The sequence below is a fragment of the Erigeron canadensis genome, chromosome 3, assembly GCF_010389155.1.
Source record: "Erigeron canadensis isolate Cc75 chromosome 3, C_canadensis_v1, whole genome shotgun sequence".
In the NCBI taxonomy this organism is placed as follows: Eukaryota; Viridiplantae; Streptophyta; class Magnoliopsida; order Asterales; family Asteraceae; genus Erigeron; species Erigeron canadensis.
In genome coordinates, this window is record NC_057763.1 from 385,263 (window position 1) to 407,646 (window position 22,384).

General features: G+C 32.9%; 2 protein-coding genes across 2 annotated transcripts; both read right to left on the reverse strand.

Annotated features, from left to right (window-relative positions):
- Positions 1 to 4,293: 4,293 nt before the first annotated feature.
- Positions 4,294 to 4,776, reverse strand: LOC122590584 (stigma-specific STIG1-like protein 2). The gene has a single exon (XM_043762778.1). It carries the CDS (start codon positions 4,738 to 4,740, stop codon positions 4,294 to 4,296), a length of 447 nt encoding a protein of 148 aa, XP_043618713.1. The 5' UTR covers positions 4,741 to 4,776.
- An 894-nt stretch (positions 4,777 to 5,670) lies between these two features.
- LOC122591413 (DNA glycosylase/AP lyase ROS1-like) lies at positions 5,671 to 19,833 on the reverse strand. The gene is made up of 20 exons (XM_043763684.1): positions 19,748 to 19,833; positions 18,999 to 19,303; positions 17,251 to 18,774; positions 16,763 to 17,164; positions 16,102 to 16,192; positions 14,112 to 15,306; positions 13,884 to 13,963; positions 13,715 to 13,799; positions 13,550 to 13,638; positions 13,226 to 13,294; positions 9,231 to 9,267; positions 9,077 to 9,159; positions 8,453 to 8,896; positions 8,308 to 8,344; positions 7,583 to 7,640; positions 7,394 to 7,485; positions 7,234 to 7,299; positions 6,704 to 6,818; positions 6,577 to 6,615; positions 5,671 to 6,009 (listed from the first exon to the last, which is right to left on the reverse strand). Exons 2-20 carry the CDS (start codon positions 19,273 to 19,275, stop codon positions 5,891 to 5,893), a joined length of 4,902 nt encoding a protein of 1,633 aa, XP_043619619.1. The 5' UTR covers positions 19,276 to 19,303; positions 19,748 to 19,833; the 3' UTR covers positions 5,671 to 5,890.
- Positions 19,834 to 22,384: the final 2,551 nt, after the last annotated feature.

Consider the following 22,384-nt stretch of genomic DNA (forward strand, 5'->3'; position numbering starts at 1 on the left):
AGTGTCAATTTTATTTTATTTTATTTTATTTTAACTAAAACTAGTTTGATAACCAACTCATGAAATCTTTTCGGTGAAGATTAAATTGATTTGTTGAAAGTTCTTAATATGAAGATAAAAGTACAAAACTAATGAAAAAAAAATGCATGTGACTATCTTTTAGGTGGAGAAGTATCTAATAATGGGTATCAATATATTTTTACACGTATAGTAAGCCACGTTGAGATTAAAAATTGTTTGTAAATGTGTCATTTTGGCCGTGTATTGCTTATATGTGCATATAGAGGCATGCCTAAGAATTGCTATTCATAATCATGGCTACAAGTTTTACTTTACCAACCCCTTTAAAGGTATGGATGTTTTACTCTCAATTTAATTAAGAGGGTGAATAAAGACAAAAGACAAATTTTCTTTACTTGGTTTATGTTCTGGGAAAGATTTTATATGTTAATGTTGTGTCTTGCGTGTAAGAAAGAAATTGTGATTTGTTAGATTTTTTTTTTCAATTCGGTGTACATTAGAAGATTAGCTATATTAACGATATAAATGAATACGCGATGTATTTTTGTAGCCATTCGTTTCTGACAATTTGTTTTGTCTTGTTAATACTAATTAGTGTATACCCATAAATACGCAATAGACATCAAATTTCTAATTAATTTTAGAGTTTAAAAACATTAGAAGAATGAAATAGTTGCCATTTATACTTACCCCTCTAAAGTTATGGTTTTTGGTTTCTTTTAATCATTTACTTGAGGTCTCTAAATTGAGAGGATATATACATTTAATTTATATAATCAATATTATTTCCATATATGTGCCTATACTGAATTTTCATGACATCGGTATCTATTATTGTAGCTTATATATGAATATCACAAACTGATTGTTTTACTTCTTAGATAAAATGTCGAAGCTACCAAAAGCTCGATTTGATTGTAACCGTTTGAGGTTTTCAGATTTCAAAACAGTCGATGAATATAACTCTGCTCTATACCGCATCGTTTCAATACTCAGATCATGTGGTGAAAATATAACTCAAGAACACTTGATTGAGAAAACGCTCTCTACATTTCATACATCAGATATGCAATTCTCTCAATATTACAGAGAGCGCAAGTTTGCAAGATACTCTGAATTAATTCCATATCTTTTAGCTGAGGAGCAAAGTCGTCATATTTGAATCTCATAAGTCTATTTAATAAGTCCTGATTGGTTGGACTAGTTATTTCTTTTCACATAACTTAGTTGTCTACTAAGTTCTAAATCTTTATGTTTTTAATTTCATATTTTTTTGTATTGAACTTATTTTCATTTAATATATATATTTTTGTTTAATATATTAGATAAACTTAAAACCCGTTTTATTAGTGAACATCATTCATAATAATATATGTAGTAGATATTTTAAAGCTTGTAAAACTAATAACTTAACGATCTATTAATGGTTATGCTTATTAATAATAGTATAGATTTTTTTGTTCCATGTTAATATATGCTCACCTCATTTATGTTTAAGAGATTTATTAAATATACTCGAACATTTAAAATTTTTATTGAATAAATATTTTTAGAGCCATCATTGGTAAATTCAAGATATTCGGATATATATATATATATACATGAATAATATCGAATATCCTCAAATATGGAAAAGAAATTGTCCATAAACAAGCTATAAGCTTTACCCTATATGATATACCATATGAATGAAAATCCTATTGAATTATAAATGGTGCATATTAAAAATGCTTTCGATAAGGATATTTTTTATACATGGCATGACCTTTTAGGTCATCATATTATCTCCCTCACAAATGGTTTTAGAAAATAACAAAATTTGTCCCACATTAAATTTATTGGTTGCGTGACATACCAATACTACCACATCGCACCAAAAAGACGACTGGGTTTATATATATTGGGTTTTAATCTCAGACATTTAGATACTTATAATCATCCACTGATGATACAACATTTTATGTTGATTGTCAGTTTGATGAAAAGTATTCTGAGAAAAGAACAAAGAAAGATTGGTAACACATGAAATATTATAATGCATCACCAATATCGAATCTTGACCTTAAAAGTGATCACATATGAAGTCCAAAATACTATTCATTATTAGATGCATTCACAAATACAAATAGAGTGACAAAGTCACATATACCAGCATCAAATGCACATGCTCAAATTAAACGTGGGATGTCAATCGATTCCAGAGATAAATATCCACGAATAGAAAATGAGCAAAAACATAGTTGGTGAAACCCAACATTAATGAAACCTCTATAGAGGTAATATTCGAAGGACATATACTATACTAGAGGAAAACATAGTCCTTGATGAAATAACGGTTCCAATATGAAAATGAGATCTCAATAATTATATACATAATAGTGCACTTTGGAACCGGAGAACACGTGTTGACAATATATTTTTAGATGCTATAGCAACAAACGTATGTACAACTCTGGAAAAATGCATGCAAAGATATGATTGGCAAAATGGCAAGAAGCCATAAAACTCGATCAAAATGCGAAATATTATTCGGACCTATAGGTCGTACACCCATAGACGTCAAACCATTTGGTTATAAATGAGTGATTAAATAGTATATAAAATACAAGGCACGAATAGTTGCACAAAGTTTCTCTTAAATCCCGGGAATATTGCGAAAAACATATTAATGCAACAAAAACTTAACTTTTCATTTGGCCTTACAATTTCCATAGGACTTCATATGAAACTAATGGATGCCTTAGAAATGCGTAGACTTATGCTTTGATTCAATTCGAACCTGTCTTCTTAACTGACACTAGTATGACTGTTTTGGGTGTGAGTTGAAACATGGAAAAGGTGTTCGGCCTAGACCTGAATATGTTGACAACATCAACATTGTTGGATCTCCTAAATAGATTCAAGAAGCATGCAAGATCTAATCAATCAAGAAGACCCGAAGACCATTTATGAAGACAACGTTGTCAAGAATGAAAGACTACAACACATCTCACCAGAATTTTTCTCAACATATGATAGGCAACAAATCGAGTCAAGTGAAAACATGGACCTGACCTTGAAATAGTTTCGAGCAGTTGTCACGCAAGATCAGACTTCAAAGATTGAAAGACATTAAGGGGAAACATTTTTACACGTTACACTCTTTTTCCCTTCACTAAGTTTTATCCCACTGGGTTTTCTTAGTAAGGTTTTTAATGAGGCAACGTAACTACTATATAATAATATATGAATATATGTTTGAGAGGGAGTGTTATATAACAAATATATATTTGATAGATAATCACCATTATGTCATGGATGAGAAAAAATCCCTGATTTCTCGTTGACAATCCTTTCCTTATTTTACTATCATTATGTGTATATAAGTAAGGTTATTGTAGAAATGTAAGATACAACATTGAGATAACAATCCCTCATTCTCTCGCTCTTCTCTTCTCTGCCGCTAATCACTATCTTCTCTTATTGATTGTTGGTATTCAAGATCAAGGTTTCTAACACTTAGCCAAATGTTATCCAAGGCCATCAGGTGTTATCTACGACCCAATTTTATGCATAAGCCCATATTTACTAAATCTATAAATGGAAAATGAGATCAACAAACAATCCAATGGTTATTATTAAAAGTTCTTTTCATCCAATGGTTATAACTTTTTTTAAAATATAATTTAGGGTGTTGTTTTATAGTTATTAGGAGATTATGTGGGAGATTATGTGCAGGAATCAAACTTTCACAAGATTATTATCTTAGTGTCAAAATTGTCCTTACTAAATTCCACTTAGTGTCAAACCATCGTTTAGTCTCCTCCCACATCACCGCTATTACCCGCCACCCACCAGAAATCACTGTTTTATTTTTATATATTGTCACATTACGAGTATAACAATATCCTACTTACACCTTTTATATATCGAAAAATGTTAGTTGTTAGTAGTTAGTGTCTTAATGGTCATTCTCCTCAAGTTATTTATTAAACGCCAATGATGCCCAATAATTTGATAGATATATAGTTGGATTTCGTTTACATGGTTTGAAATTTGAAGAAAAATAAATACACTTTTGATTAATTGATATAGACGAAATGCACAAAAGATAGAAAACAATTTTGATGAATTTATATAATAGTACTCAATCTCTTCAATTTCAATGCTCCAAGAGCGTGTTTACACAAAATTACATTATAGACATGTATGAATTGTTAGTAAGCAAGACTATTTCATGACATTAATTATATCGGTCATGACAAAATTAGGTATCAATCAAGATAAAATCATTTAAGCATAATTGCAGAGGCCGTAAATGCAGTAACCACCGGGCATACACTTGTTACCGCACGACCCACAATGCCTCTTGTCATAAGCCAAGTTCACACACTCCCCTCTGCAACACGAGCTCGTAAACTTGCACTTGTTCTTGCACGCTCCGCAGTTGTGCTTATCCTCGCTCAAATCCATGCACTTGTTGTTGCAGCAAGTCGAATTTCTGCCGCCTTCTAAGGTGTAGCAAATCTCATTGTCTTTCTTGCAGTGGTCTGCAGCTCTTGGGTTCTTGTTTTCAGCTAAAAAACGACTGACCCTATTAGGAAAGGGTTTCACATGTGGTGATACAGTGTACGCCTTTTCATCATTTTCACCGATGGATGAGGTGATGGTGAGGGTGAGTGTGACGGTTATTGCCATGGTAACCAACACCATAAAGAGTACTTCGACAATCTTGGACATGGTTATGAGGTGGTGTTTCAATAGATGAATATACTTGAAAGATTTTACGTTGTAAAAGTTGAGTGATTTGAATTGTGCATAGAGTTTTGGATTTTATAGAGTGCTTGCCAGAAATGGTGGTGGTGATGAAGAAGGTTGACCCGGGCAGCTAGGTGAAAAGGGGTGTGCACCGCGTGGTGGTCTAACCATGCACTCTTTTAATAAAGATAACTTAGAACTGATGTCATGTTTATGTTTGATTAAAGCACACTCTAATACAAGAAATAAAATAAATTAATGCTGGAGTATAAACGTTGACTTCTATAAAAGTATACATAAAATAAACTCTGATAGCATTGGCATCAATCAGCAAATTATTATATCAAAACTAGCATTGTATTCGCGCAATGCGGCGGTAGTCGTGGCGATGACGGTGTAGTGGTAGGAGCGACTATTGGTGGTGGAAGCGGCATCGAATGGTGTAGATAATTGTTGTAAATGTAATTGACGTATAGCGTTAACAAAAATATTTTAAAAGATAAAAGACTAAGAGTGTAATTTAATAATTAAAAGTATTTTTAAATAATTTCTCCATGTAACTTTTAAAGAAAGTTGTTTAGATAGATATAAAAGTATAGATTTTGTGTATAAGGAAATTAGGATTAAGAAATAAGAGTAATTTGAATATAAAAAAGTGCTGAATTTCCTAAAATAGAAAAGTCAATTTGCTTTACAAGGGGTTATAGATATAGAAGGGGGAAAGAAACAATGCAAGTCAATGGGATTATGGGAGCAAAAACTCAAGAATCATAATACCATCTTTCCATACATGAGGGTTTATGGATAGAGAATTACAATTATGACAATAATTATAGATGCATCCCAGCATAATGAGTTTTTAACTTGTTACCTTCTAATTAGCAAAATGATACTGCACACCGAAAGTGGAGATTGAGCTAAAACATGGCTGTATTATTTCTTTCTAAGCCCTCGAAAGACTACTTACTAAAACTATGTTAGATGGATCAGGAACATTCAAAAACTAATTGCACGTTTTACTATTCTGGCAAAAGAATCTAACAGTTGTTTTCCTACTTTTGTGTTAATCCTAATTGTGGAATAATCTACTTATAAAAGCTATTTATCTACATTATTTCAATACTTGCAAGTACTATTTCTTCTCTAACTTTTTGTTTTCTGCAGCAATCGCCGCTGTTGATATATGAAATCTTCTGTGAAGAGGATGAGGTTTTCTTGTTTTTCTATTGAATCCTCTTACACATATCGATCCTGCAACAATACCAACCAAAGTTTACTTCAATTATTTGCAACACAAATGTAGAGGTGCACAGTCGGGCATGGTACAAGTCTAGACATCTACAACCTTTTTCCAAGAGTTTCAGGGGTACCAAGAGTGGTTTCGGTTAAAAAGGGTTTTTTTTTTGTGTGTGTGTGTGTGTGTAGTGGTTCAAACAGGCCATGACAGGTTGGGCTGATACAACACTTCTTGTCTATAACTTTTAAATCATTATTAGAAAGGCAATTATGGAGTATGGGTCAACCTCACATACTACAAAGACCAAGGCCCCTGAGTTTTAAAAAATCTGAATTTTTAATTATTGAAATAGTGTCACATGATTACAGTTTAATTATTAAAAAACCAACTTTTTAAATAAAACCGAGTTTAACTCATCTGAAGCGTTTTCTTTTACACTTATATATTATTTTGTTTAAACTGTTAACCGGTACAAATCAACATAATCCAAATTGACCCATTCATAAATAATTGGGTTAAAATTGCAGCCTCTGCATTGTAGACAATGTAGAAATCAAACATAAGAAGGTTTTGCGTCTTACCTCTCCAGAACAAGCGCTGAATGACACTGGTTGGCAGGGCTGGTCAGATACACAAGTCAGATTTCTAGCCTTCTACAGACTGATAGGAAAACTCAAAAACTGGAAGATAAAAAGCTTTTAAACAAACCTCTGAATATTGATGTTGCAGATGACCCACAACCTAGTTCTCGTGTTGGCAAATTCCGCACCAGACTTCTTGGAACATCCATCGGAAAGTTTGTGGTTTCATCATCGGCAAACACCTGAATAAAACAAAAATCATGTTACAAACTGGCATTTAGGAATTAATAGATCAGGTGGCAATGCCCATTTACTTGTGAGCGGGCTGAACTGGCTCATATTTTATCGCTGAAATACCAAACATGTAAAAGCAAACTAAATTAGCCACTAGTTAAATGGGCCGAACATCACCCTAAATATATATTTAGGGTACAAAACCTCTCGAGTCTTAAATCATTCTATTCAATAAAAAAATATTTTAGCAACCTATACCTTATAATAATATATAACACGCTAAATGTTCATAAATAAACGTGAAATGCACAAACAAAAATTGTTTCGGGTCAGCCCACACAAAATGTTACCCATTTAAACCAATTACACCACCAGCCCATTTTGAACCTACCAACTAAAAGCATTTGGGAGATCCACACTTACCTCGTTGACCTGAAAATATGTGCCGTTGAGGGGAAATGTCCCTCTATTTGCAGTTCTACAAGGAATCTGTGAGTGCAAATTTATTTTACCAGTTTTAGTATGAAATGTCATACAAAATAGTACATTTAACATGATACTAGGTGGATCGGGACTTCCTTACCAGGACTGTTGCTTTAACTGTTTCTTCATGATTATCGCTGGCGATATCACATACTCTGTTTTCAGCAGATCCTAATGAATTGGGAATTTCACCTGTTTGAGAAAGCCGATATTGGAACTCATGTATATAGGAAGTTGCATCAATCCTAAATAGCTTCTACATCAATTTTTGAGCAATTAAATTTGATACCTGGAAGCCAAATCTTAAGCAAGTATGGGGAAGGATCATCATGTTCCCTCTCATCAAACTATCCAATCATAAGTAGCATGTTAGCCGGTGATACATACGCACTGATTCATAAAGTTGTTTAATCCTCTTCCGTCCCAAAAAAGTGCCCCAGTTTCTATTTTGGGTTGACCCAACCCCCAAAATTGCAAGTTTTCTTATTATGAAAAGGCATCTTTGTAGATTTAGCTAGTTCTTATTAGCAATACTTAGATAAATGGTATTCATTGTGGTTGATAAATTTTTTCAACTTTGTGTGTGCCAGTAGATGTGGTAGATCAACCCATTTACTTATGACTGGCTCCATTTGAATTACATTTTATCTTTAAGGGGTCAAACAGGTAATATTTGAAAATTTAACCTCAAAGAAGCCATGCAAAATGAGTCAAAAGTTACCCATGGTGTATTTTTTTAATGTGTAAAACATCCTAATCATTATATCCTAGACTTCATATACCTATCAGAAGTTTGAAACCATAAAATTTTGGCAATCAGAACCTGATAAGCTAATTATTTAAAAGAATTAATATTTTGGACAAAAAGATGTTTTGGGGCCCATTTTGATCTGTCTACAAACTACCCATTGTCCCTAATACCCAACTCGCCCAAATTTCCACATCTAGTGGCCTAGTCAATTATCGAAATTGTTTGGGACGGAGAAACTACTATGATAGAGAACAAATACTAACCCCAGCCAAGCACGGATGGAAGTCTGGCAGTTCACAGCTGCATTAACAAATTTAATAGAAATTTTCAATTGTGGCCACAATAAAAAAAAACAAAAAAAAAAAAACAACAAAGCCACAAATGGAGATAATTGGTACATGAACTTACACAACGTGCAGAGTCCTCAATCTGGCTACATACTTAACTTGTGGCATACGAAAGGTAGCAGCTTCTGCTGACAAAGAAACTAGAGCTTTCGACATATCACCCTCTGAGAGAGGAATTTTATTTGCATCTATAGTATCTTTTAAAGTTTCCCTGAACTCTTCCGTGTTAAGTCGGATTGTGGGAATTTCATCATCCGACTCACAAAATAAATCTTCAATGTCATCTACAGATATTAATGTGTCTTCCACTTCAGGCATGGGGGATTGTGGAACTTCAATTATGGGTTCACAAGTTTGACCATAATAACTTGAACTTGTTTCGTTGACTTCCAGGTCAATGATTGATGGTGGTATACCAAACACTGAATAGTTTTGTTCATTTCCAACAGGGACGATTGAAGTTACATGACTACCTTCCTTCGGTGCAGGAAGTTTGAGCCTACCACTACATTTGACAATTTTACAGCAATTAAAAGGTAGCAGTTGTTTGTTACAACAAAAGTATAAATTATTGCATTTAATATAAAAATGAATATAATTGCATCTATATATGTGTAGTTGTCAATACAAATTTAAGCTAGACTTAGTTAAAGATATATGTAGAGAAGGACAATAAGATACAAACCTAGCAACTGCACTTGCATAATGCCTGCACTCTGCTCTCATCGGACACGCATCGCAATTTGGTTTTACTTTGGTGCAAAATACCTACACAATGTGAACATTATAAATTTAATCAAGAGAGAACTTGATAGTACGAAGTAATAAAAGAAGCATACCTTTCCAAATGTGATCAACTGATAATGTAATTCATACCTGCAATTAACATCAGTCATACTATAAGATTCTTAGCAAATACACTGACAAATGATAATTTATAAAGTATTATTATTACCTTGTTTAACAGACTATTATTAGTACTAGTTTTCTGATTCTTAACTAATAGCTCAAGCTAATCTTAGATTATGATCATAATTGAACTCCATGTCAATGAGGATTAGTTTTCTATGTCAATATTATTAATTTGTTAGATCGTCTGTTAAATGATCATAAAGATTAGTTCTACAGGAGTTTTTACGGAATAATTGGAGACTCGATAAATGCAGGAAACCAAATCTGCATATGCTCTCCATTTTAGGTAACTTAAAGACTTGAATGCCTACTAACTAATGCCCAGAGGCACTAGTAAGCAAATCCAAATTAGGGATTATTTACCTTCTTTAACTTCTAAATCTAAGAATGTTCAAGTTCCTGATACGAAAATGATAGTTTTCTATTCTTACCAGGGGTGACGGCCTTATACCGAAAAAAATGATAGTTTTCTTAATTACAGATAAATAAATGTAAAAATAATGAAATTAAGCCTAGTGAAGTGCCAGCGCTACTAATTGAGGGCCAGCACGTAGCTGTGCTGCCAGTGAGGAAAGAACCTACATCAGATAGAAATTCATGAGATATCAGGTTTATCTTTCAAAATCAAAAGTCAGTCTGTAGTTTATTGATGAAGTAAACCTACGCTCTGGGTTGTGTAGCATTTCTTATCAAGTTAGGGTGGTGGCAGTGGGCACGGTATGAGCACGGCAACACCGCCGGCACCCATGCGGTACGGGTGAGGGTCGGAGAAGATCAGTTTGTGATCCCGTGTACCAAGCCGAATATATATATATATAAATAGAGAGAGAGAGAGAGAGAGAGAGAGAGAGCATGTGAGAGAGGACTATTAAGAGACAGAGTGAGGATCGGAGAGGAGTGTGTGTGATTGGAGAAAAAAGGGTTTTAATGGGAGAAAAATGGTAGAGAGTTGGAGGGTTGAAATGAGGTGACATAATATAATCGGTGAGTTGTGTAGATTTGCGAGGGATGGTCAGCCTCAGTCATGACTGCCACCACCCTTACAACCATATAATGTATTAATTAGTTAACCATTTTAAGATTACTGGAAGAAAACGTTGGTTTGAAAAATATTTAAATTTTGTTGTAATAAAGCAGAAGATACAAATATATTAGTTTAGAAGAAACCAAAGATCCATTGAACAAAAGGAAAATAAAAAAATATTAAATTAAAGGAAAATGCTAAATGCAGCCCTAAACTTAACGTGCATAAAAATATCATAATTAAAAAAGGATTATGTTGTTGAATGATATATAGTATAAGCATGTGATCAAATTCAAACAAAAACATATATTAAATCAAAATAAAAATTAAATCAAATATTACCATTTTTGGCTCCATTAACAGTCGATGATAACGTCATTACATTCAAAGTCGCAAACAGCGGCACAACATTTAAGGCTAAAATTGAAACAGTGTTTGGCAACAAGGCCCATGTATCCATGCCATATTAAACGTTGTGCCAAAAAAAGAGGTGAATTTGATTTGACATTATTTTGATTTAATATTTATATTTGTACCATTAAACAACATAATCCTTTTTTACTTACATTTAGTTATTTTTAGACTATACACATACACACATTATATTTTCTAACTAATAGATTGTTAATAGATTTTAGGCCCGTGTCAACTACACGGGTGTTTAAGACATTATCAACATTATACATGGTGATCTTAAGGAAACAGTGTATCTACAACAACCGCCAGGTTTTGTTGACAAGTCAAAACCTGATCATGTGTGTTTATTGCACAAATCCTTGTACGGTCTAAAGCAAGCACCGAGAGCGTGGTTTCATCGGCTCTCTCAGGCTCTTTATCGCATTGGTTTTAGGGGATCCAAAACCGATCCCTCGCTTTTTATCTATTATGCTCGTGATGCTAGTGCTATATATGCTAGTGTACGTTGATGATATTATTTTGACAGGTAACAACCCTTTGATGCTTGATAGGGTTGTTCATCAGCTTAGCCGTGCCTTCGCGATTCAAGACATGGGGCATCTGTCCTATTTTCTGGGTGTGGAAATCACACGTACAGGTTCAGATTTGTTTCTATCTCAATCCAAATATATTACAGACCTCTTGGAACGTGCAAATTTGTCCAATGCCAAACCAAGTCCATCTCCACTTTCTACATTTGTCGTTTTGTCTAATGGTGATAGCACTGCTTTCTCGGATCCAGTAAAATACCGAAGTATTGTTGGGGGTCTCCAGTATGCTACTCTTTCTAGGCCTAATATTGCATTTGTTGTGAACAAAGTTTGTCATACATGCATTCCCCGATTGAGAATCATTGGTCCGCTGTTAAGCGTATTCTCGTTACTTACAAGGGACATCCAGTTACGGATTACGCATCTCTAGCAACTCCTAACTCAGTTACATGCTTATGCAGATGCCTCCTTCAATAATATTAATGCCTACTCTGATGCTGATTGGGCTGGTTGCCCAGATGACCGTCGAACCACGGAGGGATTTGCTATATATCTAGGATCTAATCTTGTCTCTTGGTCTGCTAGAAAACAACGCATTGTATCTCGGTCATCCACAGAGGCTGAGTACAAGGCTATGGCTGACACTGTCGCCGAACTTACATGGCTTCAATCTCTACTTCATGAATTGCGCATTCCTATACAGACCACTCCAACATTATGGTGTGACAATCTAGGCGCTACTTATTTGTCGGCTAATCCCGTCTTTCATGCACGCACAAAGCATGTGGAAATTGATTTTCATTTTGTACGAGAGAAGGTTGCTCAAGGAAATTTGTCAGTAAAGTTCATATCTTCACATGATCAGATTGCAGATGTTTTTACAAAGGCCTTATCTTCAGATCGATTCATGCTGTTGCGATCCAAGCTAAGAGTCGCACAACGGCTTTAGCTTGAGGGGGCGTATTAAGATAGTATTAGTTTCCATATTAGTTAGTTTACAAATTATTAGTTTCCATGTATTAGGTTAATAGACTCTATAAATACAACCTCTTGTAACCCTCATTAATCACAAATCAAATACAATAACCTATAAGGTTTTTCAGATATTATTTTGTTGTAGTTTCAAATTTAGTTTACCATTAAATATGGAATTCAGATATACAAAATATACGAAATTACGAAATTACAACTGATCAATTGAAATATAAAGACTGTAATACCTTATCATTTAAAGCAAAAATACGTAGAGAGAATGGATCATGACCTGTAAGGTTATAATCAATTTGTAAATGACTTTTTATTACTATACCTTTTAAAATATAACAGGTTTTAGTGCTTCACAAAATTGTTAATATGTTACAATTACATATAGATAAAGATATATCTTCATAGATATAGATATTGCCACTAAATCTAGTCTTATGTTATAAAATAAATTTATGACATCAACGATTTTCATATTAATGGAATTGAGAGTTGTGATTGGTTAATAAGTTATTAATTATATTTAAAAATCTTGTGATATTTAAAACTCATAAATAATAAAATAATCAATTTGAGAATAAATTTAAAGTAAGGGAGGGAAAGAACGAAGTTTTTTAAATGCATTAGATTTTATATCAAACTTAAAAAGTGTAGAGTTAAAGATATGTTAGAACATGATGGTATATCCATCTTCCATCTCACAAGTCGACCTATATTAAATTTTTAATTTTTATAATCTATTTTATTATATTATTCAAAGTTATGTTAAAAAATAAATGATGACATCATCAATTTTCAATTTGACAGAATTGAGAGTTGTGATTTGTCAATAAGCTATTAGGTCAGTTGTCTTTTAGTATATATAAAGATAAAGATTTATCACTTTATTACAACAAATTTAAAAATATTTTTCAAACAAATCTTACAATTATATAATGCAAATGCATATGGAAGATAAAAATCTTACAATGTTCTTTGGTCAAGGGTGCATAGCCTGGGGAAGAGGTATTTCTGAATCTTGTCCACCATTGGGTAACTAAAAGAAGATATCAGAAAATAACAATAGTTATTGATTCGCGTTTAATAATAATAGTAATAATAATAATAATAAAAACGGTAGATTGATAGGAATCGTTTGATCCCATGTACCGAATTGGTACCCACATAAATAATAATAATAATAATTAAAAAAAATTATAATAATATTAATAACAATTAACAATAATATAATAATATTAATAGTTATTGTATATCACAATCTCCTTATGAGTTTTAGGTGCAACATACTTACGCGTTCAAAAGATGAATTGGAACGTCACCAAGGGGTTGTAGTGGGACCCACCCTAGACGTGTGGCTACTCGACCAACATTTGTGTCAACCTTTTACAAATGAAGTAAGAAAGGGTAATTTGGAAAGTAAAATGGTAAGGAAAAAAAAAGATGTAAAGAACCTTACAGGAAAAGCAAGATGATGTAGCGTTAGAAGTCGTACACACTCCACACTCTTTAAACCGATTCCATCAATGCTCAGCAAGAATTCCCTATAAACATAAAAAAGTATCACTTATATACTGATAATCATTAGAAAACTTTTTAAATGAATATAAACCCATTACATCACTTACTTTGCTGTGTCGGGTGGAAGGTCCCTTAACCATTCAAGATCGATAGCTCCATGGTCTTGATAAACTCTATCCAAAAAGTCCTGCCCGGAAGTCAAAACATAAGTCAGCTGTTGTTCCAATTAGAACCAAATATCACATTTTTGCATATCATTGGTATCAAGTTAAAATTAAGTTGCCTAAAAGTTGATACTAAATCAACTCAATGATTCTTAATATAAATTTATATACTTTTATTCGTCCAGCTAGCACATTATTCATTCCTCGCTCCGCTATGACTTTAGCAAGTTCTTCAACAGGAGCGCGTCTAACTGCATCCCAATCAACTGCATCCATGAAATTATCATCAGTTTCTCTTCTGCCATATCTGCAATAAGTTTTCCTCAATGCTTCCCAGTCAATTTTGGATTCTTGCTTCTTCTCAATTTTACTTTTCTTCTTTCCCGTGCTTCCAGTTTCTACGAGTATTTCGGTCATGCCCTGATGATTGTTTACATCATTTACCCCTTGTGCAATGTTGAGTACACATTTGAGACTAGAAACTGGAGTTACAACCTTTGGTTCTTCTGTACAAATCGACTCTAATTGACCAATGAAATCTCTTTCTGAAGTCTCAGATGAACCCACATTCACATCAGAAATAGCTGTAGAAGGTTCGGAGGAAATCTGAAGATCACAAGATACTACAGTTTGCTCTTCACCTTCTACTATGCTTGTTTTCAGATCCCAATTAACCATGCTCTCATTTATTGATGATTCATTAATGCCAGACCTACAAAACTCCTTGGGATAATCCACCTCCTGAACTCCTGGCAGCATGCCTGAAGTATTAGTATTTGCATTGATGCAAGGCTTATCTTGAGCCAAAATTGAGTCAGAAGTCGTATCTTGTTGACGTTTCGTGGTTGGAGTGACATCAGCACATGCAGGACTCACATTCTGTATCATTTCATTATCCTTAAAGAGATCTTCACCATCTTTTGTTGTACTGGTGAATGATTCTTGGCTACCAAACTCGTCACATTTAGTACTCTCATTTTGTTCTATGTCGTTGTTCTTAAGGAAGTTTTCACCACCTTCGTTATTACTTGCAATTGATTCCTGGCTAGAAAACTGCTTGAGAAAGTCGAACTCCTCAACTTCTAGACGCTTTCGGAAAGTATTAGAATTCTCATTGGCATACGGCTCATCTTGACCCAGAATTGGATTTGAATCCACATCTTGTTGAGGTTCTGTGGTTGAAAATGCATCAGCACATGAAGTAATCACATCTTGTTCCATTCCATTATTCTTACAGAGATCTTCAGTAACTTTTGTATTACATGTGACTGATTCTTTTCTAGTTCCGACTTCATCAAAGTAATCATCAGCTTTCTTACTTTTGGGCTTAACCGGAAATCTTGCAGCCACCGACATAAAAGCAGAGCTGAAGAAAAAGATTATTGTTGAGGAAATTATATAGCAGTCTTAAACTAATGAACATTAAACATAACGTCAATATTATTAAAAATTTAAAAAATTAGCAACATTTCCCCCATTGTAATATTGGAAACATGAAATACTTATTTTAACTATTTAATCTTTTACAGAGCAGAATAGTAGTGCAAATGTGGTTTAGCTGAATTCACATTTGACACCTCGTGTTTTTAATTATTGACATTCCCATTCACTTGTAGTTAAGGAGCTTCATCTTATTAGTGTTTGTGCCCTCCCAGGTAGAATTAAGTTAATGAAGCTCACAACAATAATCTGAAGCCTGGGGACCAACATTGGGAAGCATGCCTAAAAGACAACGAATGACTAAACTTCCTGTCGAAGATTATATCAAAGATCACTCGGAGCACGAATACAAAAACATAATCAATAATGATATGGATGTTTAATCGATAACCAATAGGCAAAATAAAACGTAGGTCTGGATAAAATCATCTACTACATGTCCCTCTCCCAAGGTCCCAAACCCAGTTCTCTACTATTTTATTTCTCTTTTGTTTTATGTTAAGTGATTTTCTATTGCTCGTCGTTCAAGGGAACGATTTTCGCAGACAGGAAAGAACTCTAAAACTCCGTTTAAAATAGGTAACATGAGAATGCAAGTTATAAACAAAAATGAATGCGAAGTTTCAAAACATTTTTACTTAACAGGCACTGGAATGATATGAAGCCGATAAGTAATTCATATATCTGAGATCATAATTGGAAATAAATGCGATGAGCTTACCTTGAAAGATGGTCGGACACATTTTGAGTTAAATAAACACCAGCCACCGAATCAACTACTGAACCCTTCCATGGTGAGAAACGCCTGTCACCTGCAAACATTTTCACAAGTCAGCTCATGCTTTTTGGAGTGATAGGTTTTTGAGGAAATAAAAACAACTACGAAACACCTGTACGCAAATCAATACATATATTACCCTGAGTTAACTGTCAAGGGTTACTCAGAAACAAGTGCATCTAATTAGAGAATAATACAAATGGAAAGAATAAGGGCGACATGGATACACAGGTTATGTTTAATCCATAAGCTGACAAAGTATCATCCACAACCCTCTGATTTTCAACTTCTACACAGCACGGTGCTTATGACATAAAATTTAGTAACTAAATGCAGTGTTCGTCAACGCTATTGTCTATTTATTTGTTTCCATAAAACGTGACTATTCAAAGTAAAACCAAATTATGTTTACAAAAAAGTAGATAAGTAAAATTTCAAATATCCTGTAACATCATTCTTAGCTTTATTGATAAAACAGTAGCCCAATATTACAAAAATCGGAGAAAAAAAATAAAATCACATTGACATGAATTAACAAGAAACCTTTTGAATTTATGATTCTACATATCACTTCATTCAAGAATTCAAGAAAATAAATAATCACCTTGAATAAGATGCATTTTGGCAATAAATGAGTCCACACGTCCACGAAATATTTCTCTCTGTTTGTCCCACCATTCATTCTTATCTTTATCAGTTTCTTCAAGTTGTTCACTTCCATCATTCTCCATCAACAGTTTCCAAACTCTCAAAGTCTCCTTGTCAAGATCTACCTTGGGAAGCACTTTATGCTTCTTGGTAGGAGATACCTTCACAATGGCCCCATTGACCTTTTCATCTCGTACCACTAGTTCCTTGCACTGATCATTGAAGTCTAGACTTGCTAGTCTCCCAGCAGCATTTGGATCTCGTACCACTAGTTTGTTGCATTGGCCATTGATGTCTAGCCTTGCCATTTTCTCTGTTACAATTAGAGTCATTTCTCGTTCATATAGAGGACGTCTATCTGTGTCAATCATGGTTAATAATATTGATAAGTGATCTGGCTATTTGCAACGTAAAAATGAAATGTAAATGACATCAACTAATTACCTTTGGCATCCTCATATCTGGGTACCAGACTTTGAAACACGGGAACCTCTTGTAGCTGAAAATTGTTTAGACCGCATACAAAATCATCAATTCGTTGAACATCACGGTGCAGTGAGGTAAAACTTTCAATCCTATGGATCAGAACCTCGTGTACTGGGACACTTTCTGTAATTTGAAGAAAATTTTCCTCTTCACAGTTGATATCTATATAATCAGCTTGCAGTCGAAGGCTCTCTGTGATCTGAAGAAAATTCTCCTCACAGTTAAGGCATATATCAACATCTTGCTGTGGGAGACTGTCTGTAATCTGAAGAGAGTATTCCTCTTGACATTTAAGGTATGTATCATCATCATAAGGCATTCTGCTAGAACCAAGAAAGTCCTTGTTATTTCCCATCCTACGAATCTGCCTTATGGATCGCTTCCTTCTAGGAGGTGAAAATACACTTCTAAGCCATTCTCCTCTCGGGATTTCAGGCTTTTTCACCAGTCGTTTTTTATCTTTCGATTTATCGACCTTAATATGTACCTTTTTACTGGTAGCTTGAATGCACTTTCTAAGTGAGCTTTTCCCATTACCCTGCGCATCTTCAACACGGTCTATGCACCACCAACCTATATTTGCTTTTTTTCCAAACGTCCTTCGTTGCTTGAATAGTTTTGGAAAATTGGGTCCGATCTTTTTACTATTTTCAACACAGTTATTTTCTCGAAACGTCCTACGATATACTTGCACTGTAGGGGTGTAACTTATTACTTTTGAATTAATTTTCTTTCGGCGTTGATAAAAGTAAACATATTTACTACTACTTTTTCCAGCTGCTTCTTCTCTTGTAAAGCAAAAAGCTTGCTCATGTTTCTCCTTGTCATTACCTCCAAACAAATCCTCTGAAGCTTGATGAGTCTTCTTTGGAAATTTACTCCTCCTTGGTGTATTTCTCTTGGAAGTAACAATCTTACCAAGACAACCGAAACTTTCAAGGTTAAAAAAAATTCTCCTGGAGTCTTGTATTTTTGACACATTATGAGACTCTTGAGCAACTAGATCAGAGTCAAAATCCAAGTAACGGTTGCATCGTTTAGCAACAACTAATGAATCCCTAGCAGCTTCTTGGACGACTTGCTCAGCGTCTACATGTCCATGACTCGCAAAATTTTGCACACAATCCGTCGATCCTGTATCTTTATTATGTTTCGAGCTCGCGCTCTTTTCTTGTACCCGATTTGGAGTTGCAGGCTTTGGTGTTTTTTTTGGTCGTGGGGTCGTACCCTTTGGAGTTTGAACCTTTGGGACTCTTTTAGGTTTGCTTTCATCGAATATTTTAGGTCTGTGTTTTTTCACCCGCGGTCTTTGACTTGGCTTCTTGTTCAAGTCAATACCATTATTACGCCTTTTCCTGGAGTCTTCTGTCCTAAATGGAGTTGGAACTGAGCCAAGTGACTCATCAAGACCATCCGCCGCCTTTTTACCATCACACCCTGAAGGAACTTTTACTGCCTCCTCTTGTACACAGCTTGTGTCATCTGCATAACAGAAAGTAATTTATACTCGCTCCTTCACGAAAAAAGTATTTTACTTTGAAAAGTCAAAATACTCCTAATCTTCAAAATAACCCATAACCATAATAGATAACTGATATAAAGTATTACAAGTAAAAAGAGTTATGTGCTAAAAAATGGTACTACATTTAGACACTTAATAGTCAAAGAAGAGCAGTAAACAAACGATAAGAGTAAGGACCACTTACCCTGACCCAATGCCGTCTTTTCAGATTCAGTTAAAACCGCACCAAAAAATGCTTCATGTTCATCAAGAATGCTAGCTGGCAACTTATGGGTCTCATTCATTCCTCCCTTTTCCATAAGTCTGTTACTGTCAAGTAAATCTATACACGGAAACGCCACATTTAAAATTCCCTTTATAATTCCATTTTCAGAAGTCAATGTCGACTCGTTGCTATATCCAAACGTAGCGAAAATAGGCTTTCCTGGTGTTAAAGGTATCCAAGTACCATCTTTTTCCATCGAATCGCCTGATTCCTTAACCACAATCCTGTATATATATGTGTGTGTGTGTGTGTGTCTCAAAAATATAACAAAAGATATATATATATATATATATATAAGGAAACTAAAGTTCAGATTTTTATGCACCCAAACATTATCACTAAAAATTCCCAAAAAACAAAAAAAGTTAACAACCCTTAGAAAGTTATTTTACACCTATACATTATTATTATATATTATATTAAAAATAAGAAAGAAAAGAAAAAGAGTATAAGAAGCAGAGATCATGATTAGCAAATTATAATTAAATGCACATTAAATTGAACATTAATTGAGCAAAAATTGAAGATACTTAAGTTAAAACAAAGCTTACAGTAAAATATAAAGAATTATTAAGAGTGGAGTGAAACAGATAACAATGCATGCGACTATAAAGTTAAAATTAAAAGAATTAACAGCGGAAGTAAAATTAGGGCTTTTTCCGACTTACAATGATGATTGTTATGAACCGGAGCTCGGAGGAGGTTTTACACAGGTAACGCCAGTATAAAAAGGTTTCTTTCTGTTGCAAGGATTTTGGGAAAAGTAAATTATAATTTATCATCAACGTTATTATATTACTCGTAGTATTTTCTTTTTGTTTTCGTTGTAAATTTTTTTTTTTTAACGTTAAATTTGGGCTTAATGACATTATCTGTTCCAGATACCCGACTTCAAATGCAAGAAATTTATTATGGAAAACTTATGTGTCTAATTTTAGGTTTTGAACACAAAATCTCTTTAAATCTATTTTTTTTAATTAATTAATTGTAATTCTATGGAAAAATTATAGTTTCACTTAAGTTCATGCCCATAATTGTTTAGATAAGTATTTATTTATTAATTTTACTGTAAAGTATGTAATTATTATAATTTAATTGAAATGCTATATAAATAGTTAATGAAATTAGTAAAGTAATCCAAACGGTTAGAAATAGTAACTAAGTATTCACACTCATTAATTCATAAACTCATGTTGTATTTCATTCACAAATTTGATAAAAATCCGGTGAAATTGAAGTTGAATCTCATTTTTTAATATGTTTGTTTATTTAAAAATGGAGAAATCTTATTCTATTATAATGTCAACTTTCTTCATTTGATAAATTCTTTATTCAATGGGAATTTATTCAATGGGAATGGGGAACAGAATTTCATTCCGTCTATTTCTTGATATTCAAAATTTAAAAAGATTCAGTCAAATTCTTTTTCTTAAAGTTCCAATTTATTTGAAAGATTTGATTTCTTTTAAAAACATTATGTGAAGCAAACGCGTATTTAAAAACACTAAAAATCTAGATATTAAGAATTCAAACATGTCAATCACCCAAAAACATTTAGCAAAAACGATGAGTAAAATTAAAATTTCTACTTAAATAAACAATTAACAAAATGTATTTCATCATGTTCAAAGATCAATATAAGCAATAAATTTTAAAGTAAATTACACCAATAATACCTGAATTATACCTCAAACTATTTTTTTTAATACAAACTTTTGAATTTTAAAATTTCAATCTGATAATACCTAAACTTGTACTTTTTTACTTGTATCATACAAAAACTTGTACTTTTTCACTTGAAGCACACATACGTCCGTAAATTTGGTCGTTAAGTCACACCACGTGTCCTGCACATGATGTATAAAAATTGTAATTTCGTGTAAAATTCAAGTATCGTCCATTTAACTTACGTTAAAAATAACTACTAAAAAATTTTAGAGTTTGCCGTTTGAAATATCTATTAAAAAAATAAATAAATAATAATAATAATAAACAAATAAATAAGTAGAAGAATAAATGCATACTTGTATAGTTATATCAACTATTTAGTCATAATAGTATCTATTGAAACATAATTCTATATAATAAATATCATATCTACCAACTCAATAAATGTATATAAATAAAATTTTAAAATTTATAATAGTTATATGGTAAATTACACGGACGATACATAAAATATCAATGAAATTACACATTTAATACTTAACGAGCATGACACGCGACTTGACTTAACGACCAAATATTATTCATATTTGATGATACTATTATTTAAAAAAATATTTTGTATCAAAAGTTATTAATAGGATATGTATTTTAATTTATCTTTTGTGACAGTAATGTAGATATTACATGCTAAAACTTTTATATATTAGAGATACTTAATAACATGTTAAATGTTTTTAATATTGTAATTGGACAAACATAGATTAAAGATGTTGAAAAGCGTTAGATGTTGTAATTTTTTCACTCTGTTTTTTATTATTATTATTCTAGGCACCGTATACATATCGTTAATATATTTTATTCAAATATTATAAGATATTAACGATGAAAAACTAAAAATTTAAAACCAGTATTTATAGAGTTATATGATAAAAGAAAAATCCGGTATAAACTTATAATTTGATAAAATGTACAACATGAAACAAAAGGAAATAGTATAAGGTAAAAAAAATCAAAAAAATAATTGAAAAAGTATAATATAAAATTTAGAAATTATTCTCCATATTATATCATTAGAGTAATTACTTTCTATAATTATCAAATGTAAGAGTTACTTTCTATAATTAATGATCATATTTAAATTTATTAAATTAATTCTTAAAAAAATAAAAAAAAATTATATGACGTCTATCTATACCTACTTATATAGAAAATAACCTATTTTATTTTTGGAAATGTTGAATGTTACACTATGGAATATAACAAAAATACCTTCTTTTTTTTAAATCACCATATTTTTCATTAACTAATTTAATTACCTCCACTATTTTAACTACACCACCACTCTCTTAACTCTTAGAGAAACTACACTGATGAGTCACATTTACTTCAATAGTCTACACTACTCGTCGTCACCACCACATGTCGTCGTCACCACCGCACATTACTCCCGCCCCATTGCGCGGGCAACATGTTAGTACCATAAAGCAAATCCTCTTTTTTATCTCCTTAAACTTTCTGCCTTTAAATGACGAAAATACCTTTATTTATAGCTAAAATGCAGTTTAGTACCCTCAACGTGGTTGACTAGGTGTTATACTACCCTGAATTATTAAAGGTGTAGTATAGTACCCTAGACT

Bases quoted from the DNA above. Each gene is read 5' to 3' on its own strand.
- LOC122590584 (XM_043762778.1), bottom strand. From the start codon at position 4,740: ATGTCCAAGATTGTCGAAGTACTCTTTATGGTGTTGGTTACCATGGCA.
- LOC122591413 (XM_043763684.1), bottom strand. From the start codon at position 19,275: ATGGAAAAAGATGGTACTTGGATACCTTTAACACCAGGAAAGCCTATT. The intron at 6,616-6,703 runs GTTTGTTTAAAA...GTATCTGACCAG, and splicing joins TGCAACATCAATATTCAGAG to CCCTGCCAACCAGTGTCATT. The intron at 6,010-6,576 runs GTAAGACGCAAA...GTATTGTTGCAG, and splicing joins TCAGCGCTTGTTCTGGAGAG to GATCGATATGTGTAAGAGGA.